At 54.9% G+C, this 23,391-nt stretch overlaps 1 protein-coding gene across 7 annotated transcripts in view; it reads left to right on the top strand.

Moving 5' to 3' along the window:
• Nucleotides 1–23,391, top strand: part of CARMIL2 (capping protein regulator and myosin 1 linker 2) — a 146,580-nt gene that overhangs the window by 80,968 nt on the left and 42,221 nt on the right. For 6 of the 7 annotated variants that reach the window (XR_006285127.1, XR_006285128.1, XM_037877427.2 and 3 more), the window contains 9 exons: nucleotides 794–862; nucleotides 4,441–4,534; nucleotides 4,626–4,721; nucleotides 5,691–5,819; nucleotides 9,036–9,149; nucleotides 11,465–11,640; nucleotides 15,760–15,847; nucleotides 16,817–16,945; nucleotides 17,490–17,556. Coding sequence is in view for 5 of the 7 variants with exons in the window: in XM_037877427.2 (XP_037733355.1) it covers nucleotides 794–862; nucleotides 4,441–4,534; nucleotides 4,626–4,721; nucleotides 5,691–5,819; nucleotides 9,036–9,149; nucleotides 11,465–11,640; nucleotides 15,760–15,847; nucleotides 16,817–16,945; nucleotides 17,490–17,556 (962 nt within the window). In the remaining 2 variants the exon portion in view is untranslated. The remainder of the gene's footprint in view (nucleotides 1–793; nucleotides 863–4,440; nucleotides 4,535–4,625; nucleotides 4,722–5,690; nucleotides 5,820–9,035; nucleotides 9,150–11,464; nucleotides 11,641–15,759; nucleotides 15,848–16,816; nucleotides 16,946–17,489; nucleotides 17,557–23,391) is intronic. The other variant, XM_043526070.1, reaches the window with a different exon arrangement.

Here is a 23,391-nt window from a genome sequence, read left to right as displayed (position 1 = left end):
GGAGTTGTAGCTGTCGCACAGTTGTTCCAGGAGGCACTCTAGACAGCTGCATTCCACAGGGCCCTGGGCTGGAACCCGGAGTAGAGGATGGGCCCGGATTCCCCCCAAATCCTCCCAACTCCTGGTCAGACACGGGAGGAGTCGACCTGGACTGTGGGTTCAGAAAAACGGCCAAGCTGAGGGTTGCCTTGAAGCTCCAAGGCGAGCAAATCCGCCAATAAGCGCAAGACCCACCAAGGTAGAGCAGGAACTTTGTCACACTAGATATTTGCCTAGTTTGACAACAGGCAACATAAAAAGCACTAGTGAAATCAGTACAAACTAAAATTTCATACAGTGGCTTGTTTATACTGCTCTATATACTATACGCTGACATGTAAGTACAGTATTTGTATTCCAATCGATTTATAATTATATAGTAACAATAAGAAACTCAGCAATTTGTCAGTAACAGTGTGCTGTGACCCTTTTGTATGTTTATGTCTGATTGTGTAAGCAAGGAGTTTTTAAGTGAGGTGAAACTTGGGGCTACACAAGACAAATCAACCTGCTGAAAGGCGTATATGGTCTTGAAAGGTTAAGAGCTGCTGGACTAGAGGATCTGACCCAATCTGTGCAGTGAGCCCCCCTCTCTGGAGTGGGCTGAGCCAATCCCCTGCTGAATGTTGGAGAACTTTGTATCTGGAGTGCAACCTCCTGGCTCAGACAAATCTGTACTTCTAATATGCTGAAAGCAAGTGCCTTGCAAGGGGGAATTGTTCATTGGGGTTCACCCTCTTTCTTCTCTTCCCAGGACAGTAATTTGGGACAGAAACAACACCACGGCCCATGGATTCCTTGATGTTGCCCGTGCTTTGGAAAGGTAGGGACGGTGTAAAGCATGTGCTTTAACTCCTCAGTGACATGCAGATTTCATTGCCTAGCAGGGAGTTCTATGTTGGGACCCTGGGATCATTCACGGAAGGGATTCCCGCTAGCCCCTAACCCTGTGAAACTAGACAGGTGATACTAACAGAACCAGCAGGGTCTAAGTCAGATGCCAGGAGGCTAGAGCACAGGTGGGTTCGCCCTTGGGATGAGGGTCGGCCTGTTGGCTTTTCTACCATCAAGGCAGTGGGGACAGGCTGTGTCGAGTGTGTTGCTTCTGGCGAGCAAGGTGCTGGCTGTGGTGGAGTGAAGCCTCGTTAATTGCATGTGGGAAGAGGGTGGGCAGGCAGCTGGTTGGATGCAGGACATGAGCCAGATGCGAGAGGCAACTGAGATGTGCAAGGTGCTGTAGCTAGAAGGCAGGCCTGGGAAGAGCCCGTGTAACCGAGTGCTATGCCCCACCCTTCTCTACCATCTTGCAGCCACAGATCTCAGAGTGCTGCTTGACCATTAATGAGCTAAGCTTCAGCCCGTCCCCTGTTTGGCAGAGAGGATGATCTGAGGGGCTGAGAGTCCGAGCTCCAGCCCCAGCTGGAATTGCTTCATGGCTATTTTTAGCACCACCGTGCAAGCCTGAATCTGTAGGGCTGTACTCTGAGATTGGCAGGCGTGGGGTTTTTGGCAGTGTAGACGTACCCTATGTGTCCGTGTGGACCTGTTGCTGCTTTGCACTAGATGCTCTGCAGTGCGCTTTGATCTGCCTAGCTTTGAAATGGGCATAGATTAAAGCACACTAGGACATTGTTCATGTGCGAGGCAGCGTGGTTCACACTGACAGCTAGTGTGTGACAGGTTAGCACATGGTGGATTTACCTGCCAGCTTGCCGTGAATTAAGTGTTCATGCGGACAAACCCCGAGGTGCTAGTGACGGTGGAGTGCCTCTATCTTTAGATTTCCCAAGACGAGACACCTTAAAAGGTTCTAATTTGCAGCCCTAAAAAGTGGGGCCCTTCAAAGTGTCACAAGCTGGGTGCCCAGTATCACGAGTCACTTGTGAGAATGTGGGCTGATCCGGATGAGGCCTGCAGTCTTGTGCTCCGTGGCTCATGGTGTCAATAACATGTGGCTCTGACACAGTGCGTTTTATCAGTAGCTCTCCCAGCAGCCCTGTGGGCAGGGCACTATTATCCCCATTGCACAGATGGAGAACTCGGGGCTCAGTGACTTGCTGGGGTCATCCTGGCAGTCTGTGATGAGCAGGGACCCTCCGTCTCCCAGGGCCTCAGTTAGTGCGTTACCCACTGGACCAGCCTTCCTGCAAACAATACTGCTGCCTGCATACAGCATGACAGTGAGGTGCCTCCAAAGCTTTACAGAAAAAATGCCCACTTAGACCGTGAAAGGATTTCTTCTCCCACGAGCACTTTGGTCGTGGTGCAGAGCTGGGAAGTGATAACGCATTGGAGAGTGGGGAGGAAGCAAGATCATACAGGCGCTGGGAATCTGAAGTCCTCTACCTTTTTCCTTTGGATTTCTCTGCCTATTACAGTGGGTTTCAACCTTTTTTCATTTACTTCCCCCTAAAAAATTTGGAATGGAGGTGCAGACCCATCTGGAAATGTTAGACATAGTCTGCAGACCCTTGGGGATCTGCGGATCCCCAGGTTGAAAACCACCGCTCTATTACAATGAATAGCACACACTGGAGATGGGGCGGAAGCTGGATCAGAGATTTCTGATCCAAGCCTGGATCCAAAGTTGTGACCCTAAACCATCTATAACCCAAATGCACACAAAGTTGTGATGCCGTCTCACGGCTTCACAGCATAATGTAGTCGGTGCATCCAATCACAGTCTCTCTTTTACATGGGGGAAAGACAGACGTAGTCTGGGTTTGCTTCACTGTCCATTTTTGAGCATTGTGTCCGTGCAATAGAAAATTGGCAGCATTGTGGAGATTTAGGAGAGAGTGGGTCTTGCGGCCAGAGGAGATTCAGGGGTGTATGCCCAGCTCTGACGTTGTCAGGGTTCCTTCCCCGCTCTGAACTCTAGGGTACAGATGAGGGAACCCACATGAAAGACCCCCTAAGCTTATTTCTACCAGTTTAGGTTAAAAATTCCCCAAGGCACAAAGTCTTTGCCCTTGGATTAGGTAAACGCTGCCACCACCAAGTGATTTAACAAATAATCAGGGAAAGGACCACTTGGAGTTCCTATTTCCCCAAAATATCCCCCCAAGCCCTTACACCCCCTTTCCTGGGGAGGCTTGAAAATAAACAAGATGAGCACAAACCAGTCTTGGATTTTTAAGACCCCAAAAACCCAATCAGATTCTTAAACAGAACTTTATTAGAAGAACAAAAAAAGATAAGAGAACAACTCTGTCAAGATCCGAATGGAAGATAATCTTACAGGCAGATTCAAAACAGAGAATCCCTCTAGGCAAAACCTTAAGTTATAAAAAGACACAAAACCAGGAATACACATTTCCTCCAGCACAGTAAATTTCACAAGCCAAAACAAAGAAAACCTAACGCATTTTCTAGCTAGATTACTTACTAACTTTACAGGAGTTGGAGGGCTTGCATCCTTGATCTGTTCCCGGCAAAGGTATCACACAGACAGACAAAAGCCTTTCCCCCGCCTCAGATTTGAAAGTATCTTGTCCCCTCATTGGTCATTTTGGGTCAGGTGCCAGCCAGGTTACCTGAGCTTCTTAACCCTTTACAGCTGAAAGGACTTTGCCTCTGGCCAGGAGGGATTTTCTAGCACTGTATACAGAAAGGTGGTTACCCTTCCCTTTATAGTTATGACAGATGCTGTGTGAACTCAGGTGTGGCGCTGCCCCTCAGATCTAGTCCTGCGAGATGGGGATAAGAATTTCACTCCACGGTGAAGACGCTCTCCCACATGCTTCCTGTGAGACCTTTGGCAAATCACTGAACCGTCCCCCTCACAGTCCAGTCTGCCAATAACTTTCTCCCTGCAGGGACGACTAGGAGCTAACCTCCTTGTTGAGAGGCACTCAGACCGCCTGGGGATGGTGGCCATTTGGGTGCCGAGGCCAATAAAATGGGCAAGCCCCCTGAGAGGGAGAAGGGCTCTGAGCTCCTCAGCGGCCAGGTGCTATAGGAGTGCAGCGTGTCGCTGTTATTTACCCAGGCAATTCTGCAAGACTTTGGAACCAAGTCAGTTTGTTTTCCAGAGGCGAAGTTCACCCTGCGTGGGGCTGCAGCTGAAAGGGGCACAGACGGAGCCATTGTGGGTTGGTGGGGAAATCTCTCTGCCCTTAGTACTGGCCCTTCAGGCTGAAGTTTGCCAAGTGGCCTGTAGGTGTCTGCAAAGGTGCTGAGGGCTCTCTGCCTGGTGGGGGATGAATGCAGCAAGGACCCCCGTCCCCTGTGGGTGGGACGGCAGCACAAGGTGTCGTGGGGATGCAGTGGGCTCAGAATGGACGGGGGCAGGGTGCCCGCCGGACCCATCCCAGCTCTGTTCTCGTTGTGGAGCTGGGGCACGCACAGCCAAGTCCAGGTTGTTCCAGTGACGCTAACTCCAGCTGTGTCACCCCCCAGGAATTACACCCTGCGGTCCATGCCTTTGCCAATGAGCGACATGACTCAGGCTTATCGGAGCAATCCGGAGAAGACGGAGGAGGCTGTCCACAAGGTAGATCTCTGGGGCCGGCATGGGGTGGGAACTGGTCCTTTCAGCCCAGCCTCCAACCCTTCCTGCTAACTGGGCCTCTTGCCTGCTGCAGATACAGTCTTTCCTGGCGAGGAATCAGATGCGGCGGACCCTGCCTAAGCAAACCTTCCGGCTGCAGCAGGGAATTGTCACCAGCTCCTCGGAACAGGTCAGAAGGATTCCGGGCCAGTCACACCTGCCTGCCCCTCTGTAAGGGGTCGGCCAGAGGGTGTGGGCGTTGCCAGCCAAGGCAATGAGCCGTCAAGTCCAGTACCTGCCCGCGCACTGGACATCTGTGCACATGCAGGGCCTGCTGGAAGCCCACGGCAGTGGTGGAAAGCTTCCCCATGGGCTCCAGCGTGCTTTTGACGCTCTGTGTGCATTTCCTTGCAGTCCCTCCAGTGGCCGGGGCTGAGTGCTGTCCCTGCATGTCTGCCATCCTAGTGGCGGTAGTGAGCACACTCCCTGCTGCAGACTTGCCTGGCCAGGGGAGAGTCAGGGACTGGGGTGGGAGGAGGAGGATCGCTGCAGGGTTGGGCGGGGAAAGCAGGCGTGGGAGGTGGCACTAAGGAGGGGTGGGGGAAGAAGGCAGACAGGGCTCTAAGGAAGATCAGGGAAGAGTGGCCCATTGGGAGGGATGGAGGGAAGAGAGTCAGGCCAAGGCTGGGTGAGGCACGAAGCAGGGGAGAGCCTGGAGAAGCCAGGCCAGAGGAGGGACAGCATGGTCTGGGAGAACGGGAAGAACGAGGGATCCCGGCCGGACGAAGAGAGAACTGTGGAATCCCAGGGGTAACTCACGGACACCCCTGCTGATTCTGAGCCTGCTTCCTGCCCATATGCTGGGGCCCCAGCCTGTCTGATCCCGGTTGGAGGGTTCATAGGCTGTCCCATCCAGGCTCTCGGCATGCATTGCACACTAACAAAGGACCATGCCCAGCCTCGGGGCGAGTGCCATGAACCCCATTTTCTGATGGGGAAACTGAGGCACAGAGGGGTTAACTGGCCTTGCCAAGGTCACAGAGCTAGGGAGAGTCTGGGTCTGCTTCCGCCCAGCCCTGTGCCCTGCCACCAAGGCTGGCTTTCCTCAGGGCCTGCGGGTGTGCGTGAGCCACACACTGACGCTAGTGCTGTGCTCTAGATGGTGAATGAGATGTGCACCAGCCTACAGAAGCACGTTGACATCCTGAGTGCCTGTCTGGGCCGAGAGGTGGAAGCCAGTGTCTTCTGTGCAGAAGAAGCAATTCGGGAAGCAAACCTGTCCATCGGCGTGAGTCTCCAAGCTGTGCCTGCTGCTCTGTGTGCTCTGTCCTCCCGCTGCCCAGGCCCAGCCCAGCTGCTCCTTAGCTGCAGGCTGCAGCCAGGCCCAGCCACGCTATTGTCAGCGCAGTCAAATCCTTCCACTACAAACCCCAGACTGGCTCCTTGGCTCTGGTGCCACAGACAAAGGACCATTGGGACGTTAGCTCTGGGGCGGAGGCTGAGTCATTGTTCCAGCTGTGCCATGACCTGGACGATGGCCACCCTCAAAACAGAGAATTTCTCAAGTCTTTGGCCGCAGCCCAGAACCAGCAAGGGATTACCCTAGCCGAGTTCTCCGCAGGGGGCCAAAAGATTAACTCTGATTTAAAAAGCCAGTAAGATTGTGACCAGTAACATGAGCCTGGCTCACAGCTGGTTCAAATAGGATGGCTGCGGGAGAGCAAAACTTTCCTTTGCTTTTAAAGGGAATGGTTAGAGTTAAAGGGAAGGGGAAGGGTTAGGGTTAAAGGGAAGGGTTTATTGGGCTTTTCCCAGGGGGTGCAGGGCTAGAAATGTGACTGGATCAGGGAGGGGGACGGCACAAATCGAGCATAAATGATGATTGGGGGCAATCAGGCAAGCTGCTGGTAAATGAGCCCACTGAGATGAAAGTGCTCGCTACCCGTAACCAGGAGGAGGAGAATTTTCTTTGGCAGATCTTAGCCTGGGCATGGAGAGTGGGGAGCAAATCAAGTTAATTGGATTCATGTATTAATGGGGGAGAGGAGCTTCATGGCTCTTGAGCCCCTGAAGGCCCCTGCCAATCTCAGTACCCGCTCTGCTGGGCCTGCTACGGGGCTGCTTTGTTGGGCTGGAAGCGGGGGAGAGTTTGGGGACAGGGGAAGGACAGATGGGGGGGGGGGGGGGAAGAGCAGAATCCTGGCATTGCACCCCTCCTACGACCCATGCACTGCTCATTAGGGACTCTCTGTGGCGCGGAGGGGGCAAGCCTCCATATCTCTTTGACGCAGCCCCATGCTTACGGGGAGTGGCAGATCCCGAGGAGCCTACAGGGGGTCATTTGGAGGCTGGCGTTCTTCCCAGGCTCGCTGGGTGGCTGGTGGCCCAGGGGGAGGGGCAGCCAGAGAGAGGCTTGTGGGTGGTCCTGGGGTGCACTGGCCTCCTGACTCTCTCACGAGGGGCCCCACCAGCCTCCCTTTATTGTCAAGGACAGACTGGAGGCCCCAGCAAGCTTCTGAAGGCTCATCAGGCGCCGGGTGCCCTATGCAGGGAGTGCCTGCTTCTGTGCGCCCCTGGGATCTGCAGGGACGGGGCTCCCCTCCCACGCAGGGGCTGCCTGTTTCTGTGCGCTGCTGGGATCTGCAGGGACGGGGCTCCCCTCGCACGCAGGGGCTGCCTGCTTCTGTGCGCTGCTGGGATCTGCAGAGATGGGGATCTTCTCATCTGCACCTCAGGAGAGCCACAGAAAGGGCCAGGGGATGCCCGGTATGTGCTGCTCCCCACGGTCACCGTCCGTCCGCCTGCCTCCCTTCCTGCAGACCTTGTCATATCCCTAGGGAGGGACCTTCCTCTCCTGGGCTGGTCCTAAGGAGAGTGACACCACCAGGGGCTTTGCCCCTGCACCCCTTGGGCAGGCAGCTGTGCCCCACAACCCCCCCCGCCATGTTGAAACTACCGAAAAAATGAAGGAAATTCTCGAACTTTGAAGGCTGATCTCAGCAATGGGTGGCGAAAATCCTTCTAAGAATCTTGCCACTAGTAAGACAAACCCCCTTGCTCGGCCAGGAAACCATCGGCGTAACAAACACCAACCAGGACACTCCCATGGCCAGGGCCTTGCCTCTGCCCCCTGCGAGAGGAGTTTGTCAGGGTGGCTGCTCTGGGCCCCTGGCTCCGCAGTGGGGAGCTACCCACCCTGGTTTCCTGGGCTGGAGCAGTGTCTGCACTCTCCTTCAGCTGCACACCGTAATGCAGGAGAGAGGGATCCTAGCTGACATGCTGGCGTGTGTGAACTTCCGGCGCCGTCTGTAGCTTCCCACCTGAGGGGAACTGGCGGGGATTGTTCCTAAGAGGGAAACCCTCCGCTCCGGCTCAGAGTGAGCACAGGGGTCCGTGCAACTCCTGGGGAAGAGCCCCAGAGGTGTCTTTTGGACCTTGTTCCTTGGAGCCAGTCTCGCTCCTGGATAGGCCCATGCAGCAGCATCTCCAGTTCCTGCCTGCTTTACAGTCAGCCCCTTGTACCGTCTGAGAAACAAATTATTGGGAGCTGTAGAAAAACCTCTCGCAGTTCCCGCAGCGAGTCGGACCATCCATTGCCTACAGCAGACACCGGAAGGGGGCCCCGCAGGGAACGGTCCCTGTGTTGGTTCCCACCTGTTTCTGTGGCGGTGATAGTTTTTTCTCTCTGCCTCTCCTGGCACTAAGCCCCCTCTGCTGAGGGCTGGTACTACCCAGGCAGGTTCTCAAACCCCAAGGGATTAATGGCTGTACTCAGTGCCTAGATGTCTCTGCAGTGGGATAATCACAAGAGGATTCTTGTTGGCTTCCGGGGGCAGGCGACGATGAAGGGCTCCAGTGAGACTTAATCCAAGATGATGTTGTCAACGCTGTGAAGAGGCCAGAAGGGATAAGGAGGGGATCAGCATCCAGGGAGCAACGTGGCCTGCCCTCGCGCTATCTGTTAGGGGAAGAGGAATAGGCAGCAGCCAGGAAATAAAGAGCGATCAGCAAAGAGCCAAGAGGGAGTCAGGGATTAAAGAGAGAGCTCAAGACGCAAGAGATGCCGGGAGCGTCTGGAGCGGCAGGTTCAGCTCCCAGCTCAGGGTGACAAGTGGAGATTGCAGGGCACGCCGTGAAGCCGCCCCACCCTTTGACCTTGGGTAGCGCTCCGTGCTTCAGGGAGCCCCACAACCTGCAGCCGCGAGCAGAGCCATGGGAAGCCCAGGGCTGCCACAGCAGGAGGCTGGGGGTCAGGAGTGACAGGTGTTGGCAGAGCCGTGGGAAGCCCAGGACTGGGACAGCAGGGCAGGATTGAGGGCATACTCAGAGCTGTGGGGGAGGGGGAGACCCTGGCTAAGGCTTGCTTACGTGAAGTGGCAAATACTATTGCAGTGAAGGGCTAAGGGTTCAGAGGGTTCTGCTAAATCCCTGATGGGGAAAGCTTCCCGGAGAGAGTGGGGGCTGTCTGTGTCCATTCACCTCTGGGATTTCTCCCCCACCGCAGCTTTTGCCGCTCCTGTATGAGACCGGGAACGCCCCGTACCAGAACTGCCAACTGCAGCACAAGCTGGAATGTCTGACTGAAGCAGCCTTGCAGGCCTGCAGCCGGGAGATCCAGGTGGGTGGCTGGACTGCAGGGGGTGCCGTGGTTCTTGCCCATCAGCCACAAGGTGTTGTACTGGGTGATGCCACCTGCCTTGGCGTGATCAGATGCAACAGGCTGAGCAATGCTTGTAAAGCGGGAGGGCAGCAGCGCGGCTGGTTCCTGGTGCCTCTGCTAGGCTGGAGGAGCTCCTATTGGGAGGGACAATCTCCCTCACCTCACCCCCTTCTCGCACCTTTTGGCCATGCAGAGGGGTGCTGAGCACTCGTCTTTTGCCTCCACGTCACTGCTCGCTTCCCTTCTCCAGGGTGCCTTGAATTAGCCGTGCAGTGAAGGGGGTGAGGCCAGGTGTGAGGGCAGCTGAGTCCATCGGTCTGCCCCTGACTGGGTGCTCAGTGGTGCAGCTGGCAGGCAGAGCTGTGAACACATAGGGGAGCGAGGCTGGGAGCCCGAGGCGGGAGCACTTGCCAGTGCTGGGGGTGATGATGCATTTACTTGGTGCCGTCGCCCATGTCCCCTCAGGATGAAGGGGTTTAGCTCCAGGCTTTTCCTTTATTTTTCTAGCTCCCCCCAGACTTTGTGCTGTATCTATTGTTCTTCCTGTGCCTCCCACCTGCTGTGCGATTGATCCATTTCACCAGCTCCCTGGATCTACGGTGCTGTGAACTCCTGGGCATGAATCTGAAATAATCCCACCGCCCTCCGTAGAGGCTTGCGGATTTACCTGGGCTTTTCAGTGGCATAACAGAGAGAAGAGCCTGGCCCAGGAGACATGCAAGGGCAATTCTGGAGCTAGCCAGAACAGGGCAGGCTCTCAGCCAGCGCTCCCTTCTGCAAGGCTGTCCTGCTGTAGAGGCCGCTGCCTGCTCCCTCCTGCCCTAGGGCTCAGCTCTGGCTAAAAGCACTGAGAGGTGCTATGTAGCAGGGGCTTACCCAGCTGGGGATCAGGCCTGTCTGCTGCCTCTGTTTCTCCTGCTTAAGATCCCCAAGAACCTCACCTAGGCTCATGTGTCCAATAACATCTCCCTGGGGGCTGGTGTATTAACACAGTTCGAAATGAAACACACAAACTCACCCCCGTTGGCTGCAGCTCTCCACAGGCCCTCAGCCAGAGAGCCTAGAGAGAGTCTCTGATCAAACTCCCCAGCAGGCCTGGCTGTGAGTCGCATGCTCCCATCACGTGACCCCTGGACTCACACCCTGCATATGGGAGGTGGGCTACAGCTTGTACAGGTGAGGCTGAGCTCCAGCCTGTGTTGTGACGCCCTATACATTTTACAGAGCCTTTGGCATTGAGGGAAGTGTTAGTTCCGGCTCAAACGGACCTGCTGCTATGCAATCAAATCCACTCTTTGCAGCTGTAGGTGGGGAAGAGCTGACAGAGGGCACATCTGGGGGGGATTTCTTCCTGCAGTAGAAGTGCAAAAATGTGTTGTTCAGGGGTTAAAGCCAGGCCTACAGTACCCATCTGAGGGCACCCTTAGCTTTCCCCCCAACACCCAGGAAAGGAATGAAATGACTCATTCTTTTAAATTCTGAGATCTTGGGCATGGGGGGTGGGGGGGCATGAGGAACAGGCCTGAGCTACAGATACATTTCCTGCACCACGACCTGTTTTATTTAAAAAACCCTCCCCTCTTCGGTGGGCAGGGGATCCACCCATGCTTTGGTCAGCTTGGGGCCATGTGGCAACTTGTTAGCCCAAGGGCCACCTTTTGGCTCCCTTGGAATGGAGATTTCCCCCTCCTCTTTAGGGGTCATTGTGCTTGGGCCCTTTTTGATTGGCTCCTTTATGGCACAGGAAGATGGATTTCTTTCTCTTTAAAGAAGGGTTTTTTGAGCTGTGATGTCATAAACCACTTAGTTCTCCAGACCTCCAGAGAGTCCTCCAGGATAAACAGGAGGACAACACCTGAATTTCAAACAAACAAAAACCCTTCCATTCTGCCCTCAGCCCTCAGAAAGAAGGCACAAGCTCTGTTGGTTTCCTTTGCAGGTCACCTGTAATACAGCAGTATGGAGGGTAGAGGGTACGGGTCCAGCATGCATTGTTCTGTCTTGGACTTGCTGGGAGGCCATTCAAATCAAGATGGAGCATTGCATGATGGGACATGTGGTCTCCATATTAAAAATGAGGAGAGCCCACAATTCAGAACTCAGCGGCTCCTCTGGCTGCTCTTGACACGTTTGCTGTAGAGGACTATTCCTTCGTGGAGTAATGTTTGCATGCAGTGGGTTAGGCACATAGCAGGTGCATAGGCCATTGACCAAGCTGTGTTCGAGAGTGACCCTCCTTCAGTGCCGCTCCTCTGCTTTGATTTATGGCCCAGGCTATTATGCAGGCCGTGCTGGATACCACCCAGAATCTGTGTCCTACAATTCTGCAGAAGAGTGGCCTTCGGGACCGGCTGGTCCACATGATCTGTGAGCGAATCATCCTTCAGGACCACCTCAGCCTGAGCGCTGTCCTGGACCAGCTGGTCACTGATGTGTTCAGCAAGCTAACGTGAGTGAGAGAGTCTCTAGCTTTTGTCACGCATTTGAAATATAACCCACAAAACCAGCCGGGTTAGCCAGGCGCAGCGGCTGCTCCGCTATTGCTTGGGAGCAGCTATGGCACGTAGCTGAGATAAATTATTTCAGCTGGCACCTGGCCTTTGCTTCACTTCTATCCTAGATAGCCGCACCAGAGGAACAAGCTGATACGAAGCATTTCTGGCGTGCTGTGAATTTATGCAGCACTTTACAAAGGTAGATCCGGCCAGTTCCTCGCAGCGTGGGGGCAGGTCGACGCTTACAATGCTGCATTGGCACAGCTCTGCTGCCGAAGTGCTTCAGTGAAGAGGCTCTGTGCCGACCGGCTCAAGGGGGCAGATTTCTCACAGCCCTGAACGACGTCGTTATGCCAGAGTAATTCGTAGTGTAGACCTGCCCTAAATAAGGCAAGCCAAGGCCTGGGGCAGCAAGGGTGTGGGGACTGCTGAAGAGGCAGAGGGAGAGAGCAGGGAAGAGCAGGGAGGGTGTTGGTGCATGCCCTGAAGAGGGAAAAGGAGGCAGAAGGCCAGTCTCTACGCTCACGTGCATGTGTAAATCCAGAGTAGCTCCCTTGTCCTAACTGGGCGCAGGATCGTTGAGTGAGGAGCCTGGGAAGCGCGTGGGGCCAGAGCGGAGCTGTAGAGCGGGCCGATGATGAGGTGGGGCGAGGAGATCGGTGGGAAAGACGTGGAGTTTAATAGTGATTCCCTGGGTGTGCTGCCACCTCCGCTTTTCTCCGGCTGCCTGAGGCCTGGCAGCCGCCCCGAGCCCGGGGAACGTCCTCCACCAGAATCACAGCAGGGCAGCGGGGGCAGCTCCTGCTGCTGCTGAGCTGTAACTAGCCAGGCCTGCTCTCCGGGGCCAGCCTGGCAGCACAGCGAGCGGGCCGCCAGCCAAGCTGTGGCTCTAGGACCTTCCTCTCCGTGGGATTCCCGTCCGGCCCTGTGCTGTCCAGAGCCCTGCCCATTCTGGCTCGGCTCTGCACCAGGTGTCACCCAGCGCTGCCCTGTCTCGCCTCCCCAGGGCAAACCAGGGCCACTGGGAGCAGTGACCCGGCTGGCGGGGCGAGTTGGCACTCGCGTGGGTAACGTTTCATCGCAGTTTTACATCAGCCTGGCCAAAGAGTAGTAGCCCGTGCCTCCGATCTGCTTGCCCGCCTTCCCCCAGGAAGAGAGGGGAGCTGGTGTTTTATTTGTCTGGCAGAAGCGCAGGCTCGCTCCGCGGTGTAGTGAGCAAGTCCAGTGTAGCAGGGACCCCCATGCAGCTCCCTGCCTGGGCCAGCATTCGTTGGCCTCCACTGGGATTTGCAGCTGAAGTCACAGCTGGCTGCCGAAGTAGCATGTTGTATTGGGCAGGCTGCTCCCTGGCACCAGTCTCTCCCCTCTCTGCACGTCAGGGCGTGGGCATCACGGAGGCTCTGCACCGTGCATGTGGGGCAGTCTGTGATGTAGGACTAGTCCCTTCTTCGCACCCTCCACCCCAGCCTCCTGGCCTCGGGACTAGCCCGGTCAGCACCCATCAGAGCAGAGTTCTCAGGCCGGGGCTGCTGCTTCACGGATGAGGTAGCAGGGAAACTGGGTGCGTGAATTCTGTCTGGGAGTCCGACTCCATCAGGCCCTGTGTGGTTGATAACTCACTTCCACCGTAACCTTGGGGGTGGGGGAGAGGGTTGTCTGTTTGCAGGACTAAATCGCTCGGCAGCAGTTCTCAGCTACAGTCATTGGCTCCCCAGCGCCTACAGGGAGGCTGGGCTGCCCTCTCTAGTTTGCTCTCTCTGAGCAAATGTATTTCATGTCCCCTGTGCAAATTTAAAATGCAGGCCCATTCCCCTCTAGCAGGTGTTCCTGGGCATCCTTCTTACAGGATAGCTGGGCCAGGCCCAGGCCTGGGCTTCGCACTCATGCCAGCCTTTGATCTTCCTTTAAGGAACTAGGGGCTTGCTCCTGAAAGGAGTAAAGCATCTACCCCTCAGCACCCTGCAGGGTCGCATCTCAGATCCAAACAGAGAATAACAGCGTCCCTCATGGGGCAGATGTAGCTTCCCAATTCAAGGGGTGCATTATACCACATCTAGCCCTGCTTCCCCCCTCCCCAGTGTCTGTAGGGGGAAACTGCCCTGGCTGGGATGATTTAGTTGGGGATCGGCCCTGCTTTGAGCAGGGGGTTGGACTAGATACCTCCTGAGGTCCCTTCCAGCCCTGATAGTCTGTGATCGCAGCCCAGAGTGGGCAAAGCAAGTGGACGGGGCATCCCTGCCCAAATGGCGGTGGCACAGGCTCCTTGTCCCTCCCCTCGCACCACAGCTCCCTGCCAGATGGACCAGAACAGCCTGGCTTGCACTTCCCCGCCCTGCCCAAATCCTTACCCCTCCCTGCTGGCTCAAGGCTTCCTGCCAGGCCCCAGTGCAGACTCTGGATCTGGGCTCCCAGCCACTTGTGATGCATGTCTGGGAGTTTCCAGGTGAGTGCTAACCAATCGAATAATCCTTGGCGCTCACAATCCTCTCTCCTTGGCAGTCCATACCTGTGTTTCAAAAACTGCTGGAGCTGAGCCCCTGACAAAGGAGTGCAGCATTGTTGTCCCCATTTTATAGAAGGGGAAACAGAGGCAGGGAGGTGCAGTCACATGGTGACCGTGTGGCAGAGTTGGGCCTAGAACCCGGGACTCATAGGTCCCAGTCCTCTGCTCAATGCCGTAGACCAGGCCAGGGTCAAGGTGTCTAGGCCTCAGTTACGGTGTCAGATTGAGACAAGATTGATGCTGGGCCCGCAGTTCACGTTCCCTCCTTGGTTTAATTGCACGGAGGGTCTTGTGGGAGCTGCTTCCTGGGAACCCGTCCCTTCACTTTCCTGCTGTACAGAAGGCTAAGCTGTTCCTCTGCCACAGGGCCTGGGCTGGGGGGGGGTGACTCTGATTCCCCCCTTTTTGCCTGTGCCCCATTGCCTAGGAACCAAGTGCAGGTGATGTGAGGGCAGCAGCTTTGGCACGAGCAGATTGTGTTCAGGCAGCCTCCGCATGGGTCTGCTCGCTCCCAGCGGCTCAGCGGAGCGGTGCCTGGTGCCACTTTCCCTTTGGCGGGGCTGGGGGTCTGTGCTCGGGCCGTATCCTGGTCTTGTGGGTGCCTGTTGTACGGACCCCACATGCCCTTAGGCTGCTTGTCGAATCTGCAAGCTGCTGGAATGGTCTGTTAGCTCTGCGGCTCCTGGCTCACTATCAAAGGTATTTGGGTCTGGAGAGCAGCTGTCCCCCGCTCAGCCCAGCTTGAGCTTGCATATGGGGCAGTACAAGGTCTAGGGCCCTCAGTCCCCTGGCCACCCAAGCGAGGGCAGGATGCGGCGGGGCTCTGGCCTTGTCCTTCCCCCCCTCAGATTAGCCCATGGTGCAGGGCTCCCCTTTGGATGGGGTCGTAAACCTTCCTCCTCCGGCACCCCAGGGGCTCCCTCAGGGTGATGCACCGCCCCCGGCATGGCTGGGGAGCTCTGACCCCCTCCTGTGGGGCTGCCTAGGCAAGGGACTCTGGGCCCCTTGGAGTAATTAGTGCATGCAGAAGAGGCCGGTGTCGCTATCCCCATGATAGGGAGGCTGAGAGGTGCTGGGAGTCTACGGCAGGGCTGGGGACGGATCCCAGGGGCCATGTTCAGCCTGTCAGGGCATTTCCTCTCCGCTTTCCTGGCTTCCTGTCCCGTGCCCTCGCCCCAGCGCCAGCCTTGCCCTCCACACTGCCTGGCAGGCTCTCTCCCAGCACCGGCTGCAGTGGCTAGAGGCTAGCTCGGCTTGTACTTCGATGTGAGCTCTGCGGGGCAGGGGCTGTATGTGCAGCACCTGGTACCACAGGGCCCGGCTCACGATTCCGGCTCCTTAGCATGAGCGCGATGCAGGTGGGGGCCTGGTTAGCCCTGCTTCCTGGCCTGTTCTCTTGCATCTTCCCCGGCTGCAGCACTGGCTTACTGGGATGGGAACTGGCTTCTGTGGCCTTCCCTCTCCCCTCCACTGCTCCCATGGGATGGGGGGCTCAGCCATGCCGAGGGTCGTCGCCCCCCCCCCCCCCCCCCCCCCCGCCGCACACTAACCGCCCTGTCTCTTCTCGCAGCGAAATCAGGCTGTCTGTCATTGCGGCTGTGGCCGACGGGCTGATCCACGAGGTGCTAGAAAACCTGACAAGTATTCAGTGCAGGCTGGTGAGTAGCTATGTTTGTTCTCTCCTCCCTCCGGGGCTCTGCCAGGCAGAGAGGTGCCAGCTTGAGCACACAGCCTCTGCCTTCTGCTCCTAGTGCCGGCGGCCACATGGATGGCCCACTTCCTGGCGCGGCCCAGGGGTCTGAGGGTGCCCACTGTACTGGTGGGGCTAGACTGGGCTTTGCCCGGCATGGGGCAGCTGACTGCAAAGACTCTCCCCTGCTGCAGCCCTAGGCAGCTGCCAGGGCTAGCACCCGCAGCTGAGCCAGCCTTCAAAGAGGGCAAGACTGGAGCTCTGGCTCTTGCCTCCTCTCCAGGGCAGTGGCACACCGTGGTCTGCACAGGGTGAGGCAGCTGTGCCCTTCCAAGGGCCCCGGAGGCACCGGGCCTGCCTCCGACCTGAGTCACTGCTCCACCACACTCCTCACCAAGGGCTCTGATTTAAAGCCACAATTAATCCCTGGCGTGCCAAGGCCATTGACCTCGGGCATTGCCCAGTCTAGTGACGGGGAGCAGCTGTTGTGCAGCCCCTGTTCAGAACTTCCGCTCGCTGCTTTTCTCCTAGGCCGGATTCTCCCCCAGGTATTCCCCTTCCCCAGCAGAGCAGCTGGGCTTGTTGGCCTCCCCTTGCTATGGCACCATCCTGGGATTGACTCTTTGGTGCTATTTGTCTCCTGCCCCTTTTGGTGCGAGGGCCAGGAGCCACCCTGTGGCTGAGAGCAGTAAGGAATCGCCGGGGAAAACCAACACCAGCTGGATTTTTGTGCCAGGTCTCCGTGTCTGAAGTGGTCTTTGCTGGCACCACACCTGGTCTGTGAGGGGGAAGTTTTGGCAGGCCAGAAGCCTGCTAGCAATAGAAACATGGATGGCACGTTACTGGAGCTCATAAGGAGCAGGGCATTATTATACATAAATTATTCCCCCTGATGAAGCACGGCAGGGCACATTCAAGGGCTACCTAATGGTTTTAGGCAGAAGATCTCCCCAAGCAACCTCCAGATCTTCATGTGCTACAGGCAGACAATATTGAGGAAGACTATTTTCAGCTAAAGAGCAGGAATCTGCTGGATGTTGCTGAGAAAAGCTTTGCAGCTGAGGAGGTATGGCTTGGGTTCCTTTTCTCCCCTTCATGCTAATGTCCAGGCTGACACAGTGGGTTAAAGATATTAAATCAAGATCCAATAGAAGGAGATGTTAAACCTTTCCCTGAGCTGTGAGCAATATTAATTGTGCTCAAGGGGTGCTGATCTGTCCAGACAAAGACAATTAAAATAACTGCCGGTACAATCGTTCATAGATTTGGGTGGTTCTCTGGGAGTGTTTGGATTTTTGTAGCCTTCCTGATTTAGTAGGGGTTGGTCCTGCTCTGAGCAGGGGGTTGGACTAGATGACCTCCTAAGGTCCCTTCCAACCCTGAGATTCTATGATTTGGAGCCCATTTTAAAATGCAAATGTATCAGGCCCAAAGCCTGTAATGCAGCTGCCAGATTTTGTTTTGTAATCTTGGCTTTTGCCATCTCAGCCCCTCCAAGGACTGGTTATTCAAGGAAAGCGAATGGAATTGCTCTCCACTTGCAATTAGCCCTGTGTACGTTTTGCAGAGCACTGCACACTGAAAAGCAACATCTCCCCCTCTCTCTGCAGTATAAGATGGCTCTGAGGAGGAAGAACAAGCACTTCAGGAGCATCCGGCCCATGCCTGCCATGAGAAGTAAGGCTGATGCAGAGATGTTCTCTGCTTACAACTGTGTGTCGCTGTGAGTCAGTGGCTACTCTGACATCTGCAGGGTTGGTCATTTTTAGGTGTCTATTGTGGCATCACAGATGATATCCAGGTGTCTCTCATCAATCCCTGGTAGTGCAGGTGTCAGATGACTTAAATTCTGGGATGGGGGTGGAGGGAGGGGCCACAGAACCTATGAGGACAGGAGACAGACTCTCTCCAAAGAGGGATGGGGGTGCAGGTCAGATGGTCAAAATACAGGGACGCTGAGCAGAGAGGCCTGGAGAGTGCCCGCTGCCCTAAGTAGGAGTCCCAGGGGGCAGTGAACTTTGCCCAGCGAAACTCTGCCAGGGTATGCACATGGGAACGAGACAAGGTCCCAGCCCCTGGCCAGCCGCGGAGCAGTCCTAAGGTGGTGGTGACAGTCCTCCCACCCAGTGTGGCTAGTTTTCAGCTCTCCGTCTCCTCGGTGGGGTTCGTGGTGGTGCGTTTCAGTTATGGACTCTAGAGACTGGCCTAAGACTGCAGGTTTGTTTCCCGCGGGCAGCCAAATAGATACGGGGTGGGCCTGACTTTTGATATAGTCTGGTTGGCGCAGACGTTGCCCGGCCCCTGAACTGGACACAGGCTGCCTCTCCATTGAAGAGCTTTATGGTGACTTACTGCATCTGGAGCGAATCCTTCTCCAATAGAAGTCAATTGTAAAACTCCCATTGACTCCAGTAGGAGCATCTTGGGGCTTTGGCATTACCGGTTTCACTGATCGCCTCACACCAGGTGTTGCTTTTGAGTCACGTTGCTATAAGTCAGCCAGGCGATGTCAGAATTACGCACAAGGCTGCTGGCACCATGTGGATGCAGATCTGGGAAGGGATCTCGCTTGAAATTTGCCTTTCCACCAGCTTGCACAGCTCTCCTGGTTCCGGAGAGCCAAACTCCAGAGCTTCTGCGGGACAGAGTTAACCTGGTATCTCTCTTTTATGAGAACAAACCCAGCAGATCAAAGCCGTGCTTCTGTGACTGATATACAAATGTCTTGTTGCCTGGATATATTCGTCTGCATTGTCCCCAAAGTCTTCCTCCTTCTCTAGTGGTTTTAGCACCCTGTGGCCACAGCCCCATATTTTAGCATGGTTTAGCTTCCAGGCCTCCGGATCAGCAGCAGGCTTGGTGCCAGTCAGCCTGGGACAGTGCTGGTATCACCGCTCATGTGGGGTCCCGCTGGCCCAGTTGGTTCACCTGTCTCATGTTGTGAGGCATGGTTTTAAGTTCCCCTCGAGTCCATGGGGAGGCGTAATAGGAAGTGCCGGCCCCTTGTTTAGCATAAAGTGCCTGAGGCCAGTGACTGGAGCCATTGTAAGGAATTGTGACATGAAATGAAACACCTGCTTTCCCAAGATGCCCTGGGGCAGCCCCATGAATATCTGTTTAGAAACGTGCACATGCGGTTTTCAGCTCTCTGGGTAATAACCCTGTGTGAGGCATTTGTGACTCAATTGCGTAGGGGACAATTTCCTGGTGCAAGTGCTAGACGAGCCAACTGGGGGGGAGCTTTTCTTGACCTGCTGCTCACAAACAGGGAAGAATTAGTGGGAGAAGCAAAAGTGGACGGGAATCTGGGAGGCAGTGACCATGAGTTGGTTGAGTTCAGGATCCTGACACAGGGAAGAAAGGTGAGCAGCAGGATACGGACCCTGGACTTCAGGAAAGCAGACTTCGACTCCCTCAGGGAGCGGATGGGTGGGATCCATTGGGGGACTAACATGAAGGGGAAAGGAGTCCAGGAGAGCTGGCTGTATTTCAAGGAATCCCTGTTGAGGTTACAGTGACAAACCATCCCGATGAGTCGAAAGAATAGTAAATATGGCAGGCGAACAGCTTGGCTTAACGGTGAAATCCTAGCGGATCTTAAACATAAAAAAGAAGCTTACAAGAAGTGGAAGGTTGGACATACGACCAGGGAAGAGTATAAAAATATTGCTCGGGCATGTAGGAATGAAATCAGGAGGGCCAAATCGCACCTGGAGCTGCAGCTAGCAAGAGATGTCAAGAGTAACAAGAAGGGTTTCTTCAGGTATGCTGGCAACAAGAAGAAAGCCAAGGAAAGTGTGGGCCCCTTACTGAATGAGGGAGGCAACCTAGTGACAGAGGATGTGGAAAAAGCTAATGTGCTCAATGCTTTTTTTGCCTCTGTCTTCACTAACAAGGACAGCTCCCAGACTGCTGCGCTGGGCATCACAACATGGGGAGTAGATGGCCAGCCCTCTGTGGAGAAAGAGGTGGTTAGGGACTATTTAGAAAAGCTGGACATGCACAAGTCCATGGGGCCGGACGAGTTGCATCCGAGAGTGTTAAAGGAATTGGCGGCTGTGATTGCAGAGCCATTGGCCATTATCTTTGAAAACTCATGGCGATCGGGGGAAGTCCCAGATGACTGGAAAAAGGCTAATGTAGTGCCAATCTTTAAAAAAGAGAAAAAGGAGGATCCTGGGAACTACAGGCCAGTCAGCCTCACCTCAGTCCCTGGAAAAATCATGGAGCAGGTCCTCAAAGAGTCAATCCTGAAGCACTTACATGAGAGGAAAGTGATCAGGAACAGTCAGCATGGATTCACCAAGATGAGATTAGTCAGGCATGACCTACCCGCCTTCTATGATGAGATTACTGGTTCTGTGGATGAAGGGAAAGCAGTGGATGTATTGTTTCTTGACTTTAGCAAAGCTTTTGACACGGTCTCCCACAGTATTCTTGTCAGCAAGTTAAAGAAGTATGGGCTGGATGAATGCACTATAAGGTGGGTAGAAAGTTGGCTAGATTGTCGGGCTCAACGGGCAGTGATCAATGGCTCCATGTCTAGTTGTCAGCCGGTGTCAAGTGGAGTGCCCCAGGGGTTGGTCCTGGGGCTGGTTTTGTTCAATATCTTCATAAATGATCTGGAGGATGGTGTGGATTGCACTCTCAGCAAATTTGCGGATGATACTAAACTAGGAGGAGTGGTAGATACGCTGGAGGGCAGGGATAGGATACAGAGGGACCTAGACAAATTGGAGGATTGGGCCAAAAGAAATCTGATGAGGTTCAATAAGGATAAGTGCAGGGTCCTGCACTTAGGACGGAAGAACCCAATGCATAGCTACAGTCTAGGGACCGAATGGCTAGGCAGCAGTTCTGCGGAAAAGGACCTAGGGGTGACAGTGGACGAGAAGCTGGATATGAGTCAGCAGTGTGCCCTTGTTGCCAAGAAGGCCAATGGCATTTTGGGATGTATAAGTAGGGGCATAGCGAGTAGATCGAGGGACGTGATCGTTCCCCTCTATTCAACATTGGTGAGGCCTCATCTGGAGTACTGTGTCCAGTTTTGGGCCCCACACTACAAGAAGGATGTGGATAAATTGGAGAGAGTGCAGCGAAGGGCAACAAAAATGATTAGGGGTCTGGAACACATGACTTATGAGGAGAGGCTGAGGGAACTGGGATTGTTTAGTCTGCAGAAGAGAAGAATGAGGGGGGATTTGATAGCTGCTTTCAACTACCTGAGAGGTGGTTCCAGAGAGGATGGTTCTAGACTATTCTCAGTGGTAGCAGATGACAGAACAAGGAGTAATGGTCTCAAGTTGCAGTGGGGGAGGTTTAGGTTGGATATTAGGAAAAAAATTTTCACTAGGAGGGTGGTGAAACACTGGAATGCGTTACCTAGGGAGGTGGTAGAATCTCCTTCCTTAGAAGTTTTTAAGGTCAGGCTTGACAAAGCCCTGGCTGGGATGATTTAATTGGGGATTGGCCCTGCTTTGAGCAGGGGGTTGGACTAGATGACCTCCTGAGGTCCCTTCCAACCCTGATATTCTATGATTCTATGGCTCTGCTCTGGGGTGAGGAGAGAGACTTCTCGAGCCACTCAGCCCTACCGCTGAGCCCCAGATCTATTCAGGGCTTGTGGGAATCTGAAAATCACTGCTAGTGCTTTGTCCCATGTGGGGAGCATTTCCCATTGGCTGGGTCTGTAGAAATAAGCTTTATCTGATTTAGTCCACAGGCAGTTGCAGGGAGATGTTACTACTTCCCTGCTCCGAGGGGAAGGTCTGTCCGGTGCGCAGCGTAGGTCAGGCGGATGAGTATCAAACGATGATGGTAGAACACACGCTGAGAATCGGCAGTGCTCGGGAGAGGCGGGCGCGGCTGCCATCTCTCCATGGTGATGCTGGCAGAGCAGCTTTTGTCAGCTCCAGGTGTCGCCCTCCGACTGCAGCGCAGAGAGGGCACAGGGAGGTTTGTAGCAGTCGGCCCCAGGCGTTCTTGTCACAGAATCTGGCCAGTTGGAAAAATGGATTTGCTTAAAGGGAAGCTTTCAACAGGCAAAACATCCTGTACGAATATCCTTACCCAACAGCTTTGTGTGCTGGAGTCGCCGTCTGCTACAATGGAACAGGAGCAGAACCTCCCCTAGGGCTCTTAGAGCTAGAGGGAGGAAGGACTGGGCTGGGCTCCCCTGTGAAGCTCTGATATGTTGCTTTTGCAGTGAAAGGAGAAGGTTTGGCTGTGCCAGGATTGCAAACGTCTAGGGCTCGAGCTGCATGTTTCCCTCTCCAAGGAGTGGAATCCCCTGTGTGTGAAGGGCTCTCTGCAGCCTATGCCCCAAGCTGCTGGTCCTTCAGGATCCTGCCGCCCTCAGCTCCCTGATGTGGGCCTGATGGGGGAGGGGGGTTAACCTGAGCCCCGGTTATTGGTGTCCTGCCCACAGGACAGTGTCCATCATTTATTCTGCCCATGTGGAAGGTTGGGTGCATGTGAATCTCTCTCACTCACACACCTTAGTGAACTCAAGGGGTTTCATTGCAAATCCAGCAGCTGAGAATATGCCCTGCGTATGGGACCATTCCTGGGGCTATCCGCTGAGTGCGTGGCACTCTGTCTTTTGGGGCAGCTGTCAAACAGCTGTGGTTCCTTGTTTCGTGGTGACGCAAGGATAAATCCAGGAATTGTTTGTAGAAGATTCCACATTCTGCCTTCACTCCAGCGGTTTTCCGCGCTTGTATGGGCGAGCAAACCCAGTGGAGATGGCTTCTGAAAATGTCAGCGAAGGAGGCACTGTCTGATGGCATATGGCCTGCCTTCCCCTTCCCTGCATGCTGTGCCTTGCCATGGGATGCTTCAGGTCTTACAGTCTGTGCTGGGAAGCCAGCCTCCTGGTGACAGTATCGCTTGACAGGAGCTCACTGGAGGAATGAGGGGGAGGATGTGGGCTGTTTCACATTAACCATCGGGACCTGGGTGTTCGGCAGAAGCAGGGTCCGATCCTGGTGTGATTCTGAGTCCAGCTCTGGAGGGATTCGCTGGCCATGTATCACCGAGCCCAGTGACAGCGTCATGGGCCCCACCTTGGGAGAGAGTGTTGACCATCGGGGCCCTGAATAGGCCCCAGCGCACAGTGAGGAAATCCAGAGCCAGCAGCAGCCTCTGTAATGCAAATAAAAGTAGCCGGAATGCCGCCTAGCCCGCGCTGCTCTAACAGGCACCGACTCTGGCAAAAATAGAAGCAGCCCCTGGATTTCCACTCCGCTTTATGCCTGGGTCTCTGCGGCAAGGCAGTCATGCTGCAGGGTGTTTATTCCCACTCCGGCTCGGGCGTTTCCATGTCAGATTTCCAAGGTTTCTGCTTGCATTTTTTCCCACAAACCTTTTGTTACTTGAGTTACTTTGGCCTGTGAGAGGGAAAACTCTGCAAAGGACCAGATCATTCCATATCTGTTAGCATCGCCCCTGGAGCTGCGGGCCATATCCAGGGCTGGCCAGTTGGCTAACAAGCTTCCTTGCAGTACAGTGGGT

Source organism: Chelonia mydas, chromosome 12 (assembly GCF_015237465.2).
Source record: "Chelonia mydas isolate rCheMyd1 chromosome 12, rCheMyd1.pri.v2, whole genome shotgun sequence".
In the NCBI taxonomy this organism is placed as follows: Eukaryota; Metazoa; Chordata; order Testudines; family Cheloniidae; genus Chelonia; species Chelonia mydas.
The sequence above is the reverse complement of the archived record's forward strand: the minus strand, read 5'-3'. Positions and strand labels throughout refer to the sequence as shown.